At 59.7% G+C, this 20,761-nt stretch overlaps 1 protein-coding gene across 1 annotated transcript; it reads left to right on the forward strand.

The window, feature by feature from the left end:
- The first annotated feature begins 1,116 nt into the window (after positions 1-1,116).
- LOC119712129 (leucine-rich repeat-containing protein 37B-like) lies at positions 1,117-3,942 on the forward strand. The gene is made up of 4 exons (XM_038163043.1): positions 1,117-2,237; positions 2,515-2,586; positions 3,204-3,278; positions 3,731-3,942. The coding sequence occupies exons 1-4, from the start codon at positions 2,218-2,220 to the stop codon at positions 3,894-3,896; spliced, it is 333 nt and encodes a 110-aa protein (XP_038018971.1). The 5' UTR covers positions 1,117-2,217; the 3' UTR covers positions 3,897-3,942.
- Positions 3,943-20,761: the final 16,819 nt, after the last annotated feature.

A 20,761-nucleotide genomic window follows, 5' to 3' on the forward strand; every position in this document is an offset into this window, starting at 1 on the left:
AATGGGAATGGCTGCACAGTGACACAGGGCAGGCTTGGATCGTGTGTATTCAGGAGAAATCCTTCCCTGTGAGGGTGGGCAGGCCCTGGCACAGGGTGCCCAGAGCAGCTGTGGCTGCCCCTGGATCCCTGGCAGTGTCCAAGGCCAGGTTGCACACTGGGCCTTGCGGCACCCCGGGATAGGGGAAGGTGTCCCTGTGCATGGCAGGGGTGGCACGGGATGGGCCTTATGGCCCCTTCCAAGCCCATCCGTTCCGTGACTCTGCAGATTGACGGCTCTGAGACAGAGTCATTTGGTGACAGCCTGGCCTGAACTGCGGTTTGCTGAGAGCTCGGGTGCCAAGCAGCACGAGGGTGAGGCAAGCATGACAGTGACAGTGACGTGGGAAGGAGCACTGTGAGGTTGGCAGCGCCACTGTGACGCGGGAGCTGGCACAGCTGCGCCTCAGGCCCGCGTCCCAGGTGACTGCAGCCAGTCCTGCCTCGCCATGGACCTGGTGCCGCGTCTCGTGCGCGCTCTGCTCCTGCTGGCCCTGCTGCTGGCAGTGGCCCCCTCCCCGGCAGCGGCCAAGGAGCTCTGCCCAGAGCCCTGCCGCTGCCCAGGCCGTGGGCGGCTGAACTGCGGCCACGCCGGCCTGGCCACCGTGCCCCCGGCCAGCCGCCGCCGAGCCCTGGCCGTCCTGTGAGTCCCGCGGCCCCACAGAGCCCCGCAGCTGCCCCTCCTCGGCTCGCTGCCTCTGCAAACCCCACCACCTGGGGCACCCGGGGGACTCCCTGGCCGGAGACAGGGCGGGTTTGGGGGCCTGAGCTCAGCATCAGGGGGAAGCCAGGCTGGGCACGCTGGGCCTTCTCCAGGCAAAGGCCAGTTCCAGCTCAGCAGCTGAACGGCAGGGAAATGGGTTTTCCTGAGGGGGGACCAGGTCTTCGTCTCTTTGCAGAGATTTCACTGGCAACTCCATTGCTGCTGTTGGAAAACAAGCCTGGAAGGACTACCCATGGACTGAGACCTTGTAAGTGGCCCGCAGCATTTCAAAAGTCAGGAGTCTGTGGATTTCCCATCCTTTGGTCTGGGGATGGGGCCGCAGGCCCCCACAGCACCCGCTCCCGTTGGAATTCAAAGCTCCTTTCTGCTCTGCAAGGAGGGGTGTGAATCAGCACAGCTCCCCAGCACGGCAAGAATCGCCGTGAGTCTCCTGCAGCCCAGGGCACCATCCCCGTGTCTCTCTGCCCAGGGATCAAGCTGTGGTCAGCTTCAGCCGGCCAGGAGCAAGGGCCTGCTCTGGCCAGGAGTGGGGACCATCCCTGCAGTGACCCAAAGAGATGCTTCAGTCTAGCTGCTGCAGGAGATTTTCCCATGCCAATGCCATTTGCTGCTGGCCAGTGCCCGCTGTCACAGTGTCCCTGTGTCCCCTTGCAGAGTGCTCAGGGACAATGAGCTGCGGACACTGAAGAGCCATTCCCTGGAGGGGCTGTTCCTGCTGAAGCGCCTGTAAGCACCGTGCCTTGCCCACGGCGGGGGGCTCCTGCCTGCCCCTCCCTGGGCCCCTGCTGCTCAGCCCAGCCACGGGCACGTGGCCGTTGTCCCTCCTGGGATCCAGAGGCGAGTGGGAGCAACAGGGCCAATGGAAGTGACGTTTGTTGTTGTAACTGGAACAGGGATTTGTCCTGCAACCAGATCCTGTCCATTGAGGAACGGGCTTTTGAGCCACTGCCTTTCCTGAAGTTTCTGTGAGTGGTCAAGTTTCTTTCTGGTGTTTTTCGCTCCGTCTTTGCATTGGGCACCCTTCCTGCGTAGGAAAATGCTCCTGTTCTTTTCCCCGCAGTCCCTAGATCTGCCCTGCCCAGAGCCCAGCTGAGCTGCAGAGCTCGATGCCGATGGCTGGGCGGCCACGCCAGGGGACAGGCCCCAGCGGGCTTGTCCACACACAGCCATCAGAGCAGCCAGTTCTTGCAGCCTCGGCTGCATCCTGGAACAGAAATAGAGTCAGCACGTGTGCCCTTCACTTGCCCTCCTGGGCAGGCTACAAACACTGAGAAAGCAGCAGGCGCCGCCCTCTTCCACCTTGGGTTTGCACCTTTCCTGCAAAGGGATGCCGCTTTGCCCCCCCTTTCTGTAGGGCAGGCCCGATTCCTTTGCGTGACCTCGTCTTTCCCCAGAAATCTCTCCGGGAATGGCCTCACACAGATCCGCAGCGGCGCTTTCCAGGCCTGGCACGGGATGCAGTTCCTCCAGGAGCTGTAAGTGGCACCAGGGCTAAAGGCACGGCAGGGCCAGTCTCTGCGGGGTCTCCGCAGGGTCCCTGGGCAAGAGCAGAATTGCCCTCGAGCAAGTCCTGATTCCCACTGTGGCTGTCAGCCAGGGAGCACCAGGAGTGTGCGGCTGCAAAGGCCCTTTCCCCTGGCCTGCTCATCTCCTGCAAGGCTTCCTTGAATGCGGCCAGGCCGTGCCCTGGTGCCCGGCACAGCCAGCTCGCATCCTTGCCATCGGCCCTGACAGAGCTCTGCTGTTTCTCAGGATCCTCAGCCACAACCCGCTGGCTGTCATTGCTGACGCTGCCTTCTTCCAGCTGCCCTCAGTGAGCTCTCTGTAAGTACTGGCTGATTTGGAGCAGATGCACAGAGAGCTGTGTCTCTCTCGAGTGCCCTGTTCTCAGGAAAGCAGCACAGGTGCAGGAGCAAATGTCCCTCTTGGCCAGCCTGAGTCTGCTGGAGACACAAGTGCCCCGGCTCCAGCAGAGCAAGGCAAAGGCCAGGCAGTGCTGCTGTGTCCCCAGCTGCAAAGCAACCCGGGAACTGGGACGCAACCTTTCAGCCATGAGAGCCCTCCCAGCTCTGGGGCCGTGGAGTGGCCGCAGGGCTCTGGCAATCAACTGCACTCCTGCCAGCAGCTCCAGGCTCCTGCCTCCTGCAGGGACTCAGCTGCCCTCGGGGGAGAGCAGCAGGAGGGTCGGGAGAAGGGCAATCCTTTCTGGTGGCATCTGTCTGCCACGAGAGCTGCAGGATTGCCCTTGTGATTGCAACGGGCTGCTTTGGAGCAGGGCAAGGCAGAGGGAAGCCGGGCTCCGGAATGGCTTCTCTTGGAGCAGGCCAAAGTCGATGCCTCTGCCAACAGCACCACCATCGTCAGGGCCCTGGGCTTGCTCCCAGAGCAGAGTCCTGGCAGTGTCACCGCAGAACTGCATGAGCTCTTTCCAATGCTTGCAGAGACCTGAGTGCCACCCAAGTGACCCCGCAGACGCTGCTGCAGCTGCTGCAGACCACAGTGAGCTTGGAAACCCTGTGAGTGCGTGGGACTGAGCCCCAGCCGCCAGCAGGCCCCGAGTGCTGGGCCAAGGGCTCTGCTAGGGAAACAAATCCTTGTGCCGCAAAAGCAGAACAAGGCCAAGGAGCTCAAGAGCTGCTGTTTCCTTCTGGGAACGTGCCAAAACTCACCTGCAGCTCTGAGGCAGAATTTCACCTTTCGGGTGACTTGCTGCAGGTTTCCCAAAGGGGAGTTGGAACTCCAGGCGGGTGCATTTCTGTGCCATGTGGTATTTTGGGAGCAGTTCTACTTTCCAGGATAAAGCTCCATTGTAAATTGTTTTGCACGGGGAGTCAGGGGCCTTTGCCAGAGCTGTGGCACACAGTGAAGCACAACCCCCGTGCGTGGCGTCCGTGTGTTCCCTGAGTTGGGCTGCGAGCCATGGACTGGGTGGCCAGGTGTTCCTGCAATAATCCCCTCTTGTCCTCAGGCAAGTGCCCAAGGAGGCGGCCTGCTGCCTGTGCCTGCGCCCCCGGCCCGAGAGCCCCTGCAGGACCATCCAGTTCCTGTGCCAGAAGCTGTGCAGCGCCAGCGCCCCGCAGTGCGGTGGGTGTCCGGAGGGGCTGGGGGGAGCTCAAGTCTGCCACTTCTCTTGAGCCTGGGGAGATGCTGCAGCACTGCCCCGTGCTGGGGGAGGGGTGCTGATCTCCCCTTGGAGCACAGGCCTTGGACAGAACACCTTGGGATGGAAAGTTGCCGGTGATTGCACCGATCTTGTGTGTCACGTACTGTCTGCAGAAGCAAGAGCTCACTGGGCCCATAAACGTGCAAATTCCCTACCCACGCCATGCCCCCAGGCAAGGAAAGCAGGGATGCCCCGTGCCCTTCCCTGCTGCTGGAAGGCAAGGTCTGCTCACAAACCTCCCCAATTCCCCTGACAGCCTGCTTTCTGGGCCACCCCACTGCCCAGTGCAGGACAAAGGGCAGGGCCCCTGGTGTGCTCTGCAGGGTGAACACCAAGCACCGTCATGCCCTGGTTGGCCTGTGCAGGCGGAGCAAAGCACCGTCCTGCTCTAGCTGGGCACAGGGCACAGCACATCCTGTCCACAGCAGGGCCAGGCCGCACTTCTGCAAACAGATACAGCCGGGTTTGCGAGGGCCCCGGGCAGCTCGCTTCTCCCGCTGCCGCAGCCCCAGGTTCCCCACAGCACAGTCCCAGAGCTCTGGTGCCCCAGGAAGGAAGCAGCTCTCTGCTCAGCCCCGAGGGGATAATGGCATGGACTGAAGGGCTCTTCTCCTCCCCACAACACAGCCCCCACTCTGCTCTTGGACTCCCTGGCCTCGAGATGAGCTCCTGCTGCTTGGGGTAGCCTCCGAGCCTGTGTTTGTGCCCCGCGGCTGATCTGCTCTTTTGCTGTTCTGCAGCTTACACAACTCTGCTACAGACACGGGGAGAAGGAATGGACATGGAACAAGGCAGAGAGCTGAACAGCAGCCCAGTGTTGAGCCTCGAGCCAATGGCGCCTTCACTGGGAGACCACGGAACTGTAACGCTGGCAGTTACCCTGACCCTGAGCACTGAGGGTGATGTCAGCAGCCTGGACAGTTCCAGAGCAGATGCCTATCCCCCTCAGCATCTCTTGGGGCACGAAGGCAAAACAAGTGCTGATGACCTGAGGGCCAAGGTCAGGAAGAAGCTGCACAAGGCTGAACGCGTCAAGACTGCCAAAAGCATTGTGGTGCAAAAGAACCCCTCAAGCTGGCATCAAGAGAAGATGGAGTCCCGTTTGTACTGGCAGGGATTAACGCCTTCAGCGGGAGCTGGTGGATTACAACGCGGTGACTATGCCTCCGTCTCTGGACAACACAGAGATGAGGAGGAAGATCCAGCTCCGAGGAAGTACGACGTCCGGACACACAAATGGCACCAGAAGAAGGACAGCCAGTTTGGGGTGGGGCATAATCCGCTTTTCCACCAGGATTGGAGGCCTGTGACAGTGCAGCAAAGATCCACATCTAAGCAGGGTCTAAACAGGAACCTGGATTTTCTCTCTGACCCGTTGGTTCAGAGGCGCTCCGCTGCGAGCAGCAGAGGAGGAGCCACGGCTGAAGAGAAGCATTCCTCTACAGGCGGGCACCTCCTGATCATGCCCGACACCACAGAGGAGGAAGACTCCATGCTCCTCCATAAACGCGTGAGCCCCCGAAGTCCACGCCTTGCGCCAGCTCCAGATGACCTGGGAAGCAATGCTGATCATCAGCGTCCGCTGCTGGAGGCACACAAAGGCCTGCAGGCGTTCACGAGCCACGTGGAGCGAGCCCTGAGGAGGGACTGCAGCCTGCCCCAGCTCAAACAGGCCTGTGCCAAGATGGTCTTGAAGACCAGGCTGCTTCTAAAGCTGCTGCATGAGAGGCAAGAGAACAAGGGAGCCTATGATCCCATGGCCCAGTGTCGTCAGCAGGAGAACATGATCATTCGCATGGCCTTGGGGAAGGGCAAGGGACTCACAGGGAAGGTAGGAGAGCTGCTGGGCCCTGCTGCACGTCTCCTTCTGGGCAAAGGAGAAGGGAAGCAGCAATCCTCTGACCCCCGGGATCTTCCTTCCTTTCCTCGCAGCACAAACTAGAAGTTGTGGTGTACGTGGTCACCTTTGTGGTGTTGCTGGTTTTCTTCGTCTCCGTTTTGCTGATACTGAAGTGTGTCTTCCACGTAAGCCAGTGTCTTATTTGAAACACAGCTGTCTGTCTTGTAGCTGGAGTGCCCAGGTGACGAGCCCCATGTGCCACTGCAGATGCCCCTGCCCGTGCTGGGCACCACAGGACATGTTTTTCCATGTCTGGAGCTTGTGGCAGCATGCACAGCACCCAGCTCAGCAGGGTCCAGCCTGCCTGGGGGAAGCTTGTCCTGCCTTCTGTGCCAGCTCTCCCCAGCTTTGCTTTGCTCTCCTGCCTTCAGCCACACAGCAGTGAGAGCTTTCGCCCTCTCCTGTTTGGCAGACTATTACAGGAAAACTGATCTTGCAAATCTGCCCTTTTCCTTCCTCAGAAGCGCTCGCGACGTTGTGAACTTGACTCCCAACCCTGCCACACCGGGCAATTGCGGCTGAGAAGGTAACTGCTTCCTGCCCACGCCACTGCTGTGCCACCAAGAGTCTTTCCCGTGCCGAGCAGCTCCTCCTGGAGCCCCGCAGCCGCGCAGGTGCCGCTGCTGCCCAGGACTCCTCCGGCTGCGCTTCCAACACGTCGCGTTTGGGGGAGCCCCGGGAAAGCGGCTCCTGAGCGGCAGCGCTGGGCGCGGCCAGAGGCTCCCAGCCCGACCAGCCCTTGCCACGCCGGCGCTGGGATGGATGTCTTGGGCCCCGGGGCGCTCCCAAATTTCTGTCAGCACGAGCGCTACCTCTGTGTTCCCAGAACAGTCTCCTCTGCTGATGGCTCTGCCCTGTTTTTCCCCGCTCCCTCCCCACAGTGGCTGGTGAAGAACTCACTCCCATCCTCTCCACTTGCCTTTTGCATGCACCGCTCCTTCCCTGGATTGCCATTGCCATCCCTGCTGAGGCTTCCCCATCTTCCTTGGGCTCTGCTGACACAGCCCCGAGCAGGGACACGTGCTGGCACCTGCTGCAGCCCTCCCTGGGCACACCTCCCTGCTTACGGAGCGGGAGCAGGGCCCTCTGGGGATGGGATGTGCAGAAGCCTTTTTGTCCCCATTCACCTCGCTCACCCCATTGCTTTGCAGCGTTGGAAAGGCCCCTTCCCAACTCCTCCAGCAGCTGCTTCCCAGACAGGGCAGAGCACAGGCATGCCCTGTTGCCAACAGCCTCCATCACCAGCCCCTTTCTCTTTTTATCCCTGTTTTCCCCTTCTGATTTTTTCAGGTTCTGTGTAAAACTGCCACAGAGGTGGAGGAAGGATAACAAGGAGGCACAGAATGTAGAGCAGGAAAGGGCAGAGAGCTCCTCCGAGTATTGCCCCTGTTCCCCAGCCGTTCAAGGTGCTTCCGAGTGCTGCTCCCTGTTCACAAAGTCTGAATTGCCGTGGATTCAACGCATCAGGCATGCCTATGAATCCCAGAGATAAGCATCCCAGGAAGAGAGCAGTGTGAAGACCTAAGGGGGAAGACTTTCAAGAAGTTAATGGGATGCCAGCAATTCTTCACCTCTCATTTTAGCTGAGGCTCTCCTTGCATGTTGTTTCACTGGCTGTTGTTATTTCCTTGCATGCTTCTTCCCTGACTGTTATTTTCTTGCTGTCCCCGCTGAGGAAGGCCGGAGGGTGCTGCAGGCAAGCACCAGCTTGGGACACCCAGAGGAGGGCTTTCCTCATCTCTTGTGGCATTGTTTCCCCCTGCATTCAATAAAAACAAAGTTTGTCCTCGTTCCTCCTGGTGTTGCTGATGTTATTTGTAGAAGCAGTTTCTGTTCTCCCGTACGCAAGTGGCCAAACTCAGTTCCAGTGGGGCCTGTGCTGTTCTCCCTTTCTCCCTGCATGTGCCAAGGACACCCTCGCCATCCTCCTGTGGTGCTGCCCTTCTTCCAAAGCCCTAAGTTCTGTGTTTTCCCTGAGTCCCAGGCAAAGCTTCCTGCTCAGCCGCTCTGCTTCCCCACCAGCTCGTCTTTGGGCCCACGGGCACGGCCTGTTCCTGCCTGTGCCTTCAAGGATTTCTCCCTGCACAATGCCCAGCCTCCCTGGGCTCCTCTGCCCCTCAGGACAAGGTCCCCGGGGAGCCTCTCAAACAGCGTGGCCTGACTGACTCCCCCCGGGCAGCCGCTCCAGCCTGCATGGAGCTTGTCCACAGCGCGAGTGCCCCAGCCCCAGAGGCCCAGAGCCTGCCGCGTGTTGTGTAGAGGGAGCTGGCAAGGTGAGACGGGCCAGGAGGGGATTCCCCTGCTGCCCCCAGCAGGGACCTCTTTCCATTCTTCCTGTCTTTTGGGTGCTCTCCTTCTGCCTTCTGGCCACACCCTTGGGCATCCTCGGCTTCTTGGGATGTGTCTGTCTGGGCCATTTGTCCAACGGCTGCTTCAGAGTGGCTCCAGCAGTCCCTCTCCCGCTCCCTGACACTCCTTATCTTTCCACTTCCCCCTGCAGCTCTGCCACTGGGCTGAGCAGAGCATGCACCTGCTCCTAGCTCACCCAGGTGTTCTTTCTGCCAGCCCCAGTGGCAGTGCCTGCCTCCAGCACTCCCTGCAGAGTTTTCCCATTCCAACGAGGCCTTCCCGGATAGCTCTTTGGCTATCAAAGTAAGAGGCTTGGCAGCGGTGCTTCTAAAACATCCCAAGGCCCCTGTCGCTTTCCAGACTCAACGCTTTGGTGTTCCAAATGTCTCCTGTGAGCACAAGGGCTCTGGCTGGTGGGTGGCAAGGGGAATGGCCGGGGTCCTCCTGCAGAGGCCACGGCACCGGAGTCCCCGTGGTGCTGGCTTGGAGCTGCACAAGCGGCATTGTCCCCTCTGCACCCCTGAGGTTTTTGCCGCCTCCTCCTCCTTTCCTTTGCCCTCCCTCACACCCGCCTGCCTCCCAGGCTGATGGCTGCACTGTTGTACCTCCCAAGACAGAAGGGCTGCTGTCATGCAGCAGAATCAGCTTCTCAAGGAGCATTAATGGACAGGCGTGAAAGGCACCTGTGCCTAATATGGCTCAGCATAGGCTTAAAACAGTGTCAGCGCGTGTAAGACATGAAACACCGGGGTCAGGGAAGCATTTCTTCATGGAAAGGGTGGTCAGGCCTTGGAAGGGGCTGCCCAAGGAGGTGGTGGACTCCTCGTGTCTGGGGGGATCCAAGGAGGGGCTGGAGGTGGCAGCGAGTGCTCTGGCCGGGCTGCCAAGGTGGGCATGGGGCACGGGACGGCGTCGCTGAAGGCGGAGGTGTTTTCCGTCGTCAGTGCCTCTGAGGCTCCGTGACTCTGTGCCCGGCACTGGAGGCCGCCCTGCCCCAAGCGCTGCCGGAGCCGCCCCGGCGCGAGCTGTTGGCCCGCGCGTTTCCCCTCAGGCCGGGGCGGCCGCTGCCGGTGCCGCTGCCCGGAGCCGGAGCTGCCTGTGCGGCGGAGCGGCCGCGCTTCCCGGCCGGGCCGGGGCGCCTCTCCGGGCGCTGCTGGCGGGGCCCTGCCGGCCTTGCCAAAGCTGCCCGCGGCTCCCTTTGCACGGCGCTCGCTGCCGGGGCCGGCGCGCTCAGGCGGAGCTGCCGCCCCTCAGGCTCCCGGCGCTTCCCGCCATTGCCGCCGCGGCTCCCTCAGGCTCTGCCCGCGGCCATCCCGACATTGCCCGGCTTTCGGGAAGCTCGCCGCGCTCTGCCAGCGCCGGCCGCGCCTCGGCCCTGCCTGGAAGCCGGCTGCCCACCAAAGGCGCTGTCCGTGCTCTGCGCAAGTGGAGAGCAGAGGAAAGACAGCAAAAGCCTCATGAGTTTACAGAAAGAGAGGGAGAGATCCCTCCCCGGGCACCGTCACGGACACAACGGATGGAACTTGGGGATATAAATTGCGTTTATCATCCACAAAATCAGAGCAGGATAATGAGAAGCCAAAGAAATTTCAACGGCACCTGCAGCCCCAAAGCCACGCCAAAAGCTGGCCACGCAAACCCAATGCAAATGGGAATGGCTGCACAGTGACACAGGGCAGGCTTGGATCGTGTGTATTCAGGAGAAATCCTTCCCTGTGAGGGTGGGCAGGCCCTGGCACAGGGTGCCCAGAGCAGCTGTGGCTGCCCCTGGATCCCTGGCAGCGTCCAAGGCCAGGTTGCACACTGGGCCTTGCGGCACCCCGGGATAGGGGAAGGTGTCCCTGTGCATGGCACGGGTGGCACGGGATGGGCCTTATGGCCCCTTCCAAGCCCATCTGTTCCGTGACTCTGCAGATTGACGGCTCTGAGACAGAGTCATTTGGTGACAGCCTGGCCTGAACTGCGGTTTGCTGAGAGCTCGGGTGCCCAGCAGCACGAGGGTGACGCAAGCATGACAGTGACAGTGACGTGGGAAGGAGCACTGTGAGGTTGGCAGCGCCACTGTGACGCGGGAGCTGGCACAGCTGCGCCTCAGGCCCGCGTCCCAGGTGACTGCAGCCAGTCCTGCCTCGCCATGGACCTGGTGCCGCGTCTCGTGCGCGCTCTGCTCCTGCTGGCCCTGCTGCTGGCAGTGGCCCCCTCCCCGGCAGCGGCCAAGGAGCTCTGCCCAGAGCCCTGCCGCTGCCCAGGCCGTGGGCGGCTGAACTGCGGCCACGCCGGCCTGGCCACCGTGCCCCCGGCCAGCCGCCGCCGAGCCCTGGCCGTCCTGTGAGTCCCACGGCCCCACAGAGCCCCGCAGCTGCCCCTCCTCGGCTCGCTGCCTCTGCAAACCCCACCACCTGGGGCACCCGGGGGACTCCCTGGCCGGAGACAGGGCGGGTTTGGGGGCCTGAGCTCAGCATCAGGGGGAAGCCAGGCTGGGCACGCTGGGCCTTCTCCAGGCAAAGGCCAGTTCCAGCTCAGCAGCTGAACGGCAGGGAAATGGGTTTTCCTGAGGGGGGACCAGGTCTTCGTCTCTTTGCAGGGATTTCACTGGCAACTCCATTGCTGCTGTTGGAAAACAAGCCTGGAAGGACTACCCATGGACTGAGACCTTGTAAGTGGCCCGCAGCATTTCAAAAGTCAGGAGTCTGTGGATTTCCCATCCTTTGGTCTGGGGATGGGGCCGCAGGCCCCCACAGCACCCGCTCCCGTTGGAATTCAAAGCTCCTTCCTGCTCTGCAAGGAGGGGTGTGAATCAGCACAGCTCCCCAGCACGGCAAGAATGGCCGTGAGTCTCCTGCAGCCCAGGGCACCATCCCCGTGTCTCTCTGCCCAGGGATCAAGCTGTGGTCAGCTTCAGCCGGCCAGGAGCAAGGGCCTGCTCTGGCCAGGAGTGGGGACCATCCCTGCAGTGACCCAGAGAGATGCTTCAGTCTAGCTGCTGCAGGAGATTTTCCCATGCCAATGCCATTTGCTGCTGGCCAGTGCCCGCTGTCACAGTGTCCCTGTGTCCCCTTGCAGAGTGCTCAGGGACAATGAGCTGCGGACACTGAAGAGCCATTCCCTGGAGGGGCTGTTCCTGCTGAAGCGCCTGTAAGCACCGTGCCTTGCCCACGGCGGGGGGCTCCTGCCTGCCCCTCCCTGGGCCCCTGCTGCTCATCCCAGCCACGGGCACGTGGCCGTTGTCCCTCCTGGGATCCAGAGGCGAGTGGGAGCAACAGGGCCAATGGAAGTGACGTTTGTTGTTGTAACTGGAACAGGGATTTGTCCTGCAACCAGATCCTGTCCATTGAGGAACGGGCTTTTGAGCCACTGCCTTTCCTGAAGTTTCTGTGAGTGGTCAAGTTTCTTTCTGGTGTTTTTCGCTCTGTCTTTGCATTGGGCACCCTTCCTGCGTAGGAAAATGCTCCTGTTCTTTTCCCCGCAGTCCCTAGATCTGCCCTGCCCAGAGCCCAGCTGAGCTGCAGAGCTCGATGCCGATGGCTGGGCGGCCACGCCAGGGGACAGGCCCCAGCGGGCTTGTCCACACACAGCCATCAGAGCAGCCAGTTCTTGCAGCCTCGGCTGCATCCTGGAACAGAAATAGAGTCAGCACGTGTGCCCTTCACTTGCCCTCCTGGGCAGGCTACAAACACTGAGAAAGCAGCAGGCGCCGCCCTCTTCCACCTTGGGTTTGCACCTTTCCTGCAAAGGGATGCCGCTTTGCCCCCCCTTTCTGTAGGGCAGGCCCGATTCCTTTGCGTGACCTCGTCTTTCCCCAGAAATCTCTCCGGGAATGGTCTCACACAGATCCGCAGCGGCGCTTTCCAGGCCTGGCACGGGATGCAGTTCCTCCAGGAGCTGTAAGTGGCACCAGGGCTAAAGGCACGGCAGGGCCAGTCTCTGCGGGGTCTCCGCAGGGTCCCTGGGCAAGAGCAGAATTGCCCTCGAGCAAGTCCTGATTCCCACTGTGGCTGTCAGCCAGGGAGCACCAGGAGTGTGCGGCTGCAAAGGCCCTTTCCCCTGGCCTGCTCATCTCCTGCAAGGCTTCCTTGAATGCGGCCAGGCCGTGCCCTGGTGCCCGGCACAGCCAGCTCGCATCCTTGCCATCGGCCCTGACAGAGCTCTGCTGTTTCTCAGGATCCTCAGCCACAACCCGCTGGCTGTCATTGCTGACGCTGCCTTCTTCCAGCTGCCCTCAGTGAGCTCTCTGTAAGTACTGGCTGATTTGGAGCAGATGCACAGAGAGCTGTGTCTCTCTCGAGTGCCCTGTTCTCAGGAAAGCAGCACAGGTGCAGGAGCAAATGTCCCTCTTGGCCAGCCTGAGTCTGCTGGAGACACAAGTGCCCCGGCTCCAGCAGAGCAAGGCAAAGGCCAGGCAGTGCTGCTGTGTCCCCAGCTGCAAAGCAACCCGGGAACTGGGACGCAACCTTTCAGCCATGAGAGCCCTCCCAGCTCTGGGGCCGTGGAGTGGCCGCAGGGCTCTGGCAATCAACTGCACTCCTGCCAGCAGCTCCAGGCTCCAGCCTCCTGCAGGGACTCAGCTGCCCTCGGGGGAGAGCAGCAGGAGGGTCGGGAGAAGGGCAATCCTTTCTGGTGGCATCTGTCTGCCACGAGAGCTGCAGGATTGCCCTTGTGATTGCAACGGGCTGCTTTGGAGCAGGGCAAGGCAGAGGGAAGCCGGGCTCCGGAATGGCTTCTCTTGGAGCAGGCCAAAGTCGATGCCTCTGCCAACAGCACCACCATCGTCAGGGCCCTGGGCTTGCTCCCAGAGCAGAGTCCTGGCAGTGTCACCGCAGAACTGCATGAGCTCTTTCCAATGCTTGCAGAGACCTGAGTGCCACCCAAGTGACCCCGCAGACGCTGCTGCAGCTGCTGCAGACCACAGTGAGCTTGGAAACCCTGTGAGTGCGTGGGACTGAGCCCCAGCCGCCAGCAGGCCCCGAGTGCTGGGCCAAGGGCTCTGCTAGGGAAACAAATCCTTGTGCCGCAAAAGCAGAACAAGGCCAAGGAGCTCAAGAGCTGCTGTTTCCTTCTGGGAACGTGCCAAAACTCACCTGCAGCTCTGAGGCAGAATTTCACCTTTCGGGTGACTTGCTGCAGGTTTCCCAAAGGGGAGTTGGAACTCCAGGCGGGTGCATTTCTGTGCCATGTGGTATTTTGGGAGCAGTTCTACTTTCCAGGATAAAGCTCCATTGTAAATTGTTTTGCACGGGGAGTCAGGGGCCTTTGCCAGAGCTGTGGCACACAGTGAAGCACAACCCCCGTGCGTGGCGTCCGTGTGTTCCCTGAGTTGGGCCCCGAGCCATGGACTGGGTGGCCAGGTGTTCCTGCAATAATCCCCTCTTGTCCTCAGGCAAGTGCCCAAGGAGGCGGCCTGCTGCCTGTGCCTGCGCCCCCGGCCCGAGAGCCCCTGCAGGACCATCCAGTTCCTGTGCCAGAAGCTGTGCAGCGCCAGCGCCCCGCAGTGCGGTGGGTGTCCGGAGGGGCTGGGGGGAGCTCAAGTCTGCCACTTCTCTTGAGCCTGGGGAGATGCTGCAGCACTGCCCCGTGCTGGGGGAGGGGTGCTGATCTCCCCTTGGAGCACAGGCCTTGGACAGAACACCTTGGGATGGAGAGTTGCCGGTGATTGCACCGATCTTGTGTGTCACGTACTGTCTGCAGAAGGAAGAGCTCACTGGGCACATAAACGTGCAAATTCCCTACCCACGCCATGCCCCCAGGCAAGGAAAGCAGGGATGCCCCGTGCCCTTCCCTGCTGCTGGAAGGCAAGGTCTGCTCACAAACCTCCCCAATTCCCCTGACAGCCTGCTTTCTGTGCCACCCCACTGCCCAGTGCAGGACAAAGGGCAGGGCCCCTGGTGTGCTCTGCAGGGTGAACACCAAGCACCGTCATGCCCTGGTTGGCCTGTGCAGGCGGAGCAAAGCACCGTCCTGCTCTAGCTGGGCACAGGGCACAGCACATCCTGTCCACAGCAGGGCCAGGCCGCACTTCTGCAAACAGATACAGCCGGGTTTGCGAGGGCCCCGGGCAGCTCGCTTCTCCCGCTGCCGCAGCCCCAGGTTCCCCACAGCACAGTCCCAGAGCTCTGGTGCCCCAGGAAGGAAGCAGCTCTCTGCTCAGCCCCGAGGGGATAATGGCATGGACTGAAGGGCTCTTCTCCTCCCCACAACACAGCCCCCACTCTGCTCTTGGACTCCCTGGCCTCGAGATGAGCTCCTGCTGCTTGGGGTAGCCTCCGAGCCTGTGTTTGTGCCCCGCGGCTGATCTGCTCTTTTGCTGTTCTGCAGCTTACACAACTCTGCTACAGACACGGGGAGAAAGAATGGACATGGAACAAGGCAGAGAGCTGAACAGCAGCCCAGTGTTGAGCCTCGAGCCCAAGGAGCCTTCACTGGGAGATCACGGAACTGTAACGCTGGCAGTTACCCTGACCCTGAGCACTGAGGGTGATGTCAGCAGCCTGGACAGTTCCAGAGCAAATGCCTATCCCCCTCAGCATCTCTTGGGGCACGAAGGCAAAACAAGTGCTGATGACCTGAGGGCCAAGGTCAGGAAGAAGCTGCACAAGGCTGAAAGCATCAAGACTGCCAAAAGCATTGTCCCACACCAGCCCCAGCCGGCCAGGCTGAAGCATGTTGAGAAAAAGATACCCTCAAGCTGGGATGAAAAGCAGATGGAAACACGTTTGAATTGGCAAGCACTGAACCGCTGGGATCTAGGTGGTGCATTAAGCCCTATAGATGATGACTTCCTTATTGGACATCTCAGAGATGAGGAGGAAGATCCAGCTCCAAGGCAGAACTATGTCAATTCTCACAAACAGCCAAAGAAAGAGGACAGCCATTATTGGGCTGGACATAATCAGCTCTTCTACCAGGTGTTGAGCCCTGTGAATGCAGAGGGAGAGCCCAGAGCCACCATCACCAAAGATGAGCAGGGTCTAAACAGGAACCTGGATTTTCTCTCTGACCCGTTGGTTCAGAGCGGCCCCACTGCGAGCAGCAGAGGAGGAGCCGCGGCAGAAGAGGAGCGTTCCTCGCTAGGTGGGCACCTCCTGGTCATCCCTGACACCACAGACACACACTGGAAGCAACAGGAAGAAGACTCCATGTTCCTCAATAAGCCTTGGAGCCCCCAAAATCCAGACTTTGCACCGGTTCCAGGAGAGCTCTTGGAAGCCGTGGTTGATCGTCAACTGCACTTGCTGGTGCCAGACAAAAGCCTGCAGATGTTCATGGCCCACGTGGAGCGAGCCCTGATCAGGGACTGCAGCCTGCCCCAGCTCAAGCTGGTGTGTGCCAAGATGGTCTCAAAGACTGGGCTGCTTCTAAAGCTGCTCAGTGAGAGGCAAGAGAACAAGGGAGCCTATGATCGCATGGGCCGGTGTCCTCTGCAAGAGAACATGTCCAGGCGCACGGCTTTGGAGGAGGATCAGGAGCCCACAGAGAAGGTAGGAGAGTTGCAGGGCACTGCTGCCTGTGTCCTTCTGGGCAAGGGAGAATGGAAGCAGCAATTCTCATGTCCATGTGATCTTCTTTCTTCTTCCCTGAACAGAAACCAACGCACACAGAGGAAATGATCATGTTCATAGTTTTGTTATCTCTCTTCGTTATCATTAGTGTGATGCTGAAAATCTTCTTCCACGTAAGCCAGTGTCTTCTTTGAAACACAGCTGTCTGTCTTGTAGCTGGAGTGCCCAGGTGACGAGCCCCATGTGCCACTGCAGATGCCCCTGCCCGTGCTGGGCACCACAGGACATGTTTTTCCATGTCTGGAGCTTGTGGCAGCATGCACAGCACCCAGCTCAGCAGGGTCCAGCCTGCCTGGGGGAAGCTTGTCCTGCCTTCTGTGCCAGCTCTCCCCAGCTTTGCTTTGCTCTCCTGCCTTCAGCCACACAGCAGTGAGAGCTTTCGCCCTCTCCTGTTTGGCAGACTATTACAGGAAAACTGATATTGCAATCTGCCCTTTTCCTTCCCCAGATACGCTTCCTCTCCCGTGAAGGTGATTCCCAACCCTGCCACACCGGGCAATTGCGGCTGAGAAGGTAACTGCTCCCTGCCCACGCCACTGCTGTGCCACCAAGAGTCTTTCCAGTGCCGAGCAGCTCCTCCTGGAGCCCCGCAGCCGCGCAGGTGCCGCTGCTGCCCAGGACTCCTCCGGCTGTGCTTCCAACACGTCGCGTTTGGGGGAGCCCCGGGAAAGCGGCTCCTGAGCGGCAGCGCTGGGCGCGGCCAGAGGCTCCCCGCCCAACCAGCCCTTACCACGCCGGCGCTGGGATGGATGTCTTGGGCCCCGGGGCGCTCCCAAATTTCTGTGGGCACGAGCGCTACCTCTGTGTTCCCAGAACAGTCTCCTCTGCTGATGGCTCTGCCCTGTTTTTCCCCGATCCCTCCCCACACTGGCTGGTGAAGAACTCGCTCCCATCCTCTCCACTTGCCTCTTGCATGCACGGCTCCTTCCCTGGATTGCCATTGCCATCCCTGCTGAGGCTTCCCCATCTTCCTTGGGCTCTGCTGGCACACCCCCGAGCAGGGACACGTGCTGGCACCTGCTGCAGCCCTCCCTGGGCACACCTCCCTGCTTACGGAGCGGGAGCAGGGCCCTCTGGGGATGGGATGTGCAGAAGCCTTTTTGTCCCCATTCACCTCGCTCACCCCATTGCTTTGCAGCGTTGGAAAGGCCCCTTCCCAACTCCTCCAGCAGCTGCTTCCCAGACAGGGCAGAGCACAGGCATGCCCTGTTGCCAACAGCCTCCATCACCAGCCCCCTTCTCTTTTTATCCCTGTTTTCCCCTTCTGATTTTTTCAGGTTCTGTGTAAAACTGCAACAGAGATGGAGGAAGGATAACAAGGAGGCACAGAATGTAGAGCAGGAAAGGGCAGAGAGGTCCTCCAGGCGCTGCCCATTCTTCCTGACTGCCCATGCATCCTTACTTTTAAAAGTCTTTCCCTTGCTCTGCACTTTCCGGTGCTTTTCTCTGTTCAGGAAATCTGAAATGCCATTGGTTCGATGCATCAGAGATTCCTATGAAAGTGACAGAAAAGCATTTCAGGAAGAGATATAGTGTGAAGAACACAAGTGACTGGAAGATTTTCAAGAGGCTGAAGACGTTAATGGGATGCCAACAACTCTTCACCTCTTGTTCCACAGTTGAAACTGCTGAGGCTCTCCTTGCATGCTGTTTTATTAGCTGTTGTTATTTCCTTGGATGCTTTTTCCCTGACTGTTATTTTCTTGCTGTCCCCGCTGAGGAAGGCCGGAGGGTGCTGCAGGCAAGCACCAGCTTGGGACACCCAGAGGAGGCATCAGTGTCTCAGGGTTTTCCTCATCTCTTGTGGCATTGTTTCCCCCTGCATTCAATAAAAACCAAGTTTGTCCTCGTTTCTCCTGGTGTTGCTGATGTTATTTGTAGAAGCAGTTTCTGTTCTCCCGTACGCAAGTGGCCAAACTCAGTTCCAGCGGGGCCTGTGCTTTTCTCCCTTTCTCCCTGCATGTGCCAAGGACACCCTCGCCATCCTCCTGTGGTGCTGCCCTTCTTCCAAAGCCCTAAGTTCTGTGTTTTCCCTGAGTCCCAGGCAAAGCTCCCTGCTCAGCCGCTCTGCTTCCCCACCAGCTCGTCTTTGGGCCCACGGGCACGGCCTGTTCCTGCCTGTGCCTTCAAGGATTTCTCCCTGCACAATGCCCAGCCTCCCTGGCCTCCTCTGCCCCTCAGGACAAGGTCCCCGGGGAGCCTCTCAAACAGCGTGGCCTGACTGACTCCCCCTGGGCAGCCGCTCCAGCCTGCATGGAGCTTGTCCACAGCGCGAGTGCCCCAGCCCCAGAGGCCCAGAGCCTGCCGCGTGTTGTGTAGAGGGAGCTGGCAAGGTGAGACGGGCCAGGAGGGGATTCCCCTGCTGCCCCCAGCAGGGACCTCTTTCCATTCTTCCTGTCTTTTGGGTGCTCTCCTTCTGCCTTCTGGCCACACCCTTGGGCATCCTCGGCTTCTTGGGATGTGTCTGTCTGGGCCATTTGTCCAACGGCTGCTTCAGAGTGGCTCCAGCAGTCCCTCTCCCGCTCCCTGACACTCCTTATCTTTCCACTTCCCCCTGCAGCTCTGCCCCTGGGCTGAGCAGAGCATGCACCTGCTCCTAGCTCACCCAGGTGTTCTTTCTGCCAGCCCCAGTGGCAGTGCCTGCCTCCAGCACTCCCTGTAGAGTTTTCCCATTCCAACGAGGCCTTCCCGGATAGCTCTTTGGCTATCAAAGTAAGAGGCTTGGCAGCGGTGCTTCTAAAACATCCCAAGGCCCCTGTCGCTTTCCAGACTCAACGCTTTGGTGTTCCAAATGTCTCCTGTGAGCACAAGGGCTCTGGCTGGTGGGTGGCAAGGGGAATGGCCGGGGTCCTCCTGCAGAGGCCACGGCACCGGAGTCCCCGTGGTGCTGGCTTGGAGCTGCACAAGCGGCATTGTCCCCTCTGCACCCCTGAGGTTTTTGCCGCCTCCTCCTCCTTTCCTTTGCCCTCCCTCACACCCGCCTGCCTCCCAAGCTGATGGCTGCATGGGTTCCATTCCTGATGCCTCTGTGCACCCCTGGGAGCTGAACTGAGTGGTGCCAGAGAGCTTCCCTTGGTGGCCCTGGGAACAGAAGCAACATCTTCTGGGCTTCTTTGAACATCTGTGATGGAGAGGAAGTACGAGGCAGAGGATACAGAGTAGGTGACGTCAGGTACCACATGCTTCATACTCTTCCTCACCTCTCCAAATCATTCCATTGCACTGTGCTTTCCAGGCTCTGCCCATTTACAGCCACTTAATTCACACCCAGTGTTTTCCCAGTCAGTTGATGGGGGTAGGAAAATCTCTCCCTCCACATCGCAGTACCCTAGCAGTGCACAGCTGAGCCTGGGATTCATTTTCCTGGGAATGGAGGGCCTAGCAGATGCTTTTAGTACAGACAATGCCTGCACTTCTTCTTCAGCTCTTGTTCTGATGTAGGAACTGCTGAGGCTTTCCTTGGATGCTGATATTTTGGTGGCTATATCCCCGGATATTTCCTTGGATCCCAGTTCTTTAGCTGTTATTTCCTTGTCATTTATTTGTCCTTATTTCCTTGGATAACACTTCCTTGGAGGCAATATTCTTGGCTTTTTTCTTGCTACTCTTTCCCTGGCTATTTCCTTGCATTTCCTTCACAGTTATTTCCTTGCCTTTATTTCCTCTGATGTTTCTTTGTTGTCATAATGCTGTTACCCAGAGACAAGATGCTCCTGGCCTGGCCCTGCCCAGCATCCAACACCCCAAGATGTGGGCTGCTGACTCCATGACCACTCTCTGCAGAGGAGGTTGCTGATGGTGGCTGCCATGCTTAGGACACCACAAAGTCCCCTGGGGCTGGGACAGGGGGGATCCAGGAAGCTCCAGGTGTCTCAGGCAGTCACCGCAGCCCAGCCTCTGGAGCCACAGCCTTCCCGGGACCATGACATCCTGGGGACACCCTGCACATGTAACGGGGTCCAGGGGTGTCCAAATGTCCATGTGTGTCCAGGTGTCCAGCTGTGTCCAGGTGTGTGTCCAGGTTTGTGTCCCGGTGTGTGTCCATGTGTTCAGCTGTGTCCAGCTGTGTGTCCCTGTGTGTGTCCCGTTGTCTCCATGTATCCAGCTCTGTCCAGGTGTGTGTCCATGTGTCTGGCTGTGTCCCTGTGTGTGTCCAGGTGTGTGTCCATGAATACAGCTGTGTCCAGGTGTGTGTCCAGGTATGTGTCCAGGTCTGTGTCCATGTGTTCAGCTGTGTCCAGCTGTGTGTCCCTGTGTATGTCCCGTTGTGTCCAGCTGTGTCCAGCTGTGTGTCCAGCTGTGTGTCTGCGTATCCAGCTGTGTCCAGCTGTGTGTCCGTGTATCCAGCTGTGTCCAGCTGTGTGTCCGTGCGTATGTCCGTGTAGCCAGCTGTGTGTCCGTGTATCCAGCTGTGTCCAGGTGTGTGTCCATGTGTCTGGCTGTGTCCCTGTGTGTGTCCCGTTGTGTCCATGAATCCAGCTGTGTCCAGCTGTGTATCCGTGCGTGTGTCCGTGTATCCAGCTGTGTCCAGCTGTGTGTCCAGCTGTGTGTCCGTGTATCCAGCTGTGTCCAGCTGTGTGTACGTGCATGTGTCCGTGTATCCAGCTGTGTCCAGCTGTGTGTCCAGCTGTGTGTCCATGCGTGTGTCCGTGTATCCAGCTGTGTGTCCAGCTGTGTGTCCGCGTATCCAGCTGTGTCCGGCTGTGTGTCCGTGCGTGTGTCCGTGTATCCAGCTGTGTCCAGCTGTGTGTCCGTGCGTGTGTCCGTGTATCCAGCTGTGTCCAGCTGTGTGTCCAGCTGTGTGTCCGTGTATCCAGCTGTGTATCCAGCTGTGTCCAGCTGTGTGTCCAGCTGTGTGTCCGTGTATCCAGCTGTGTCCAGCTGTGTGTCCAGCTGTGTGTCCGTGTGTCCAGCTGTGTGTCCGTGTGTCCAGCTGTGTGTCCAGCCGTGTCCGGCTTCCGGCGCGCGGCCGCTCGCGGTGCCCGCGGGGCGTGGCCTGGAGCTATAGGCCCCGCCCCTCCGCGTGATGAC

Source organism: Motacilla alba, chromosome 27, assembly GCF_015832195.1.
Source record: "Motacilla alba alba isolate MOTALB_02 chromosome 27, Motacilla_alba_V1.0_pri, whole genome shotgun sequence".
Taxonomy (NCBI): domain Eukaryota; kingdom Metazoa; phylum Chordata; class Aves; order Passeriformes; family Motacillidae; genus Motacilla; species Motacilla alba.

What these genes read in the sequence shown, in the direction of transcription:
- LOC119712129 (XM_038163043.1), top strand. Translation starts at nt 2,218, where the DNA reads ATGCAGTTCCTCCAGGAGCT. An exon ending in ATGCAGTTCCTCCAGGAGCT is followed by an intron (nt 2,238 to 2,514) that starts GTAAGTGGCACC and finishes GCTGTTTCTCAG; the next exon opens with GATCCTCAGCCACAACCCGC. An exon ending in CTGCCCTCAGTGAGCTCTCT is followed by an intron (nt 2,587 to 3,203) that starts GTAAGTACTGGC and finishes CAATGCTTGCAG; the next exon opens with AGACCTGAGTGCCACCCAAG.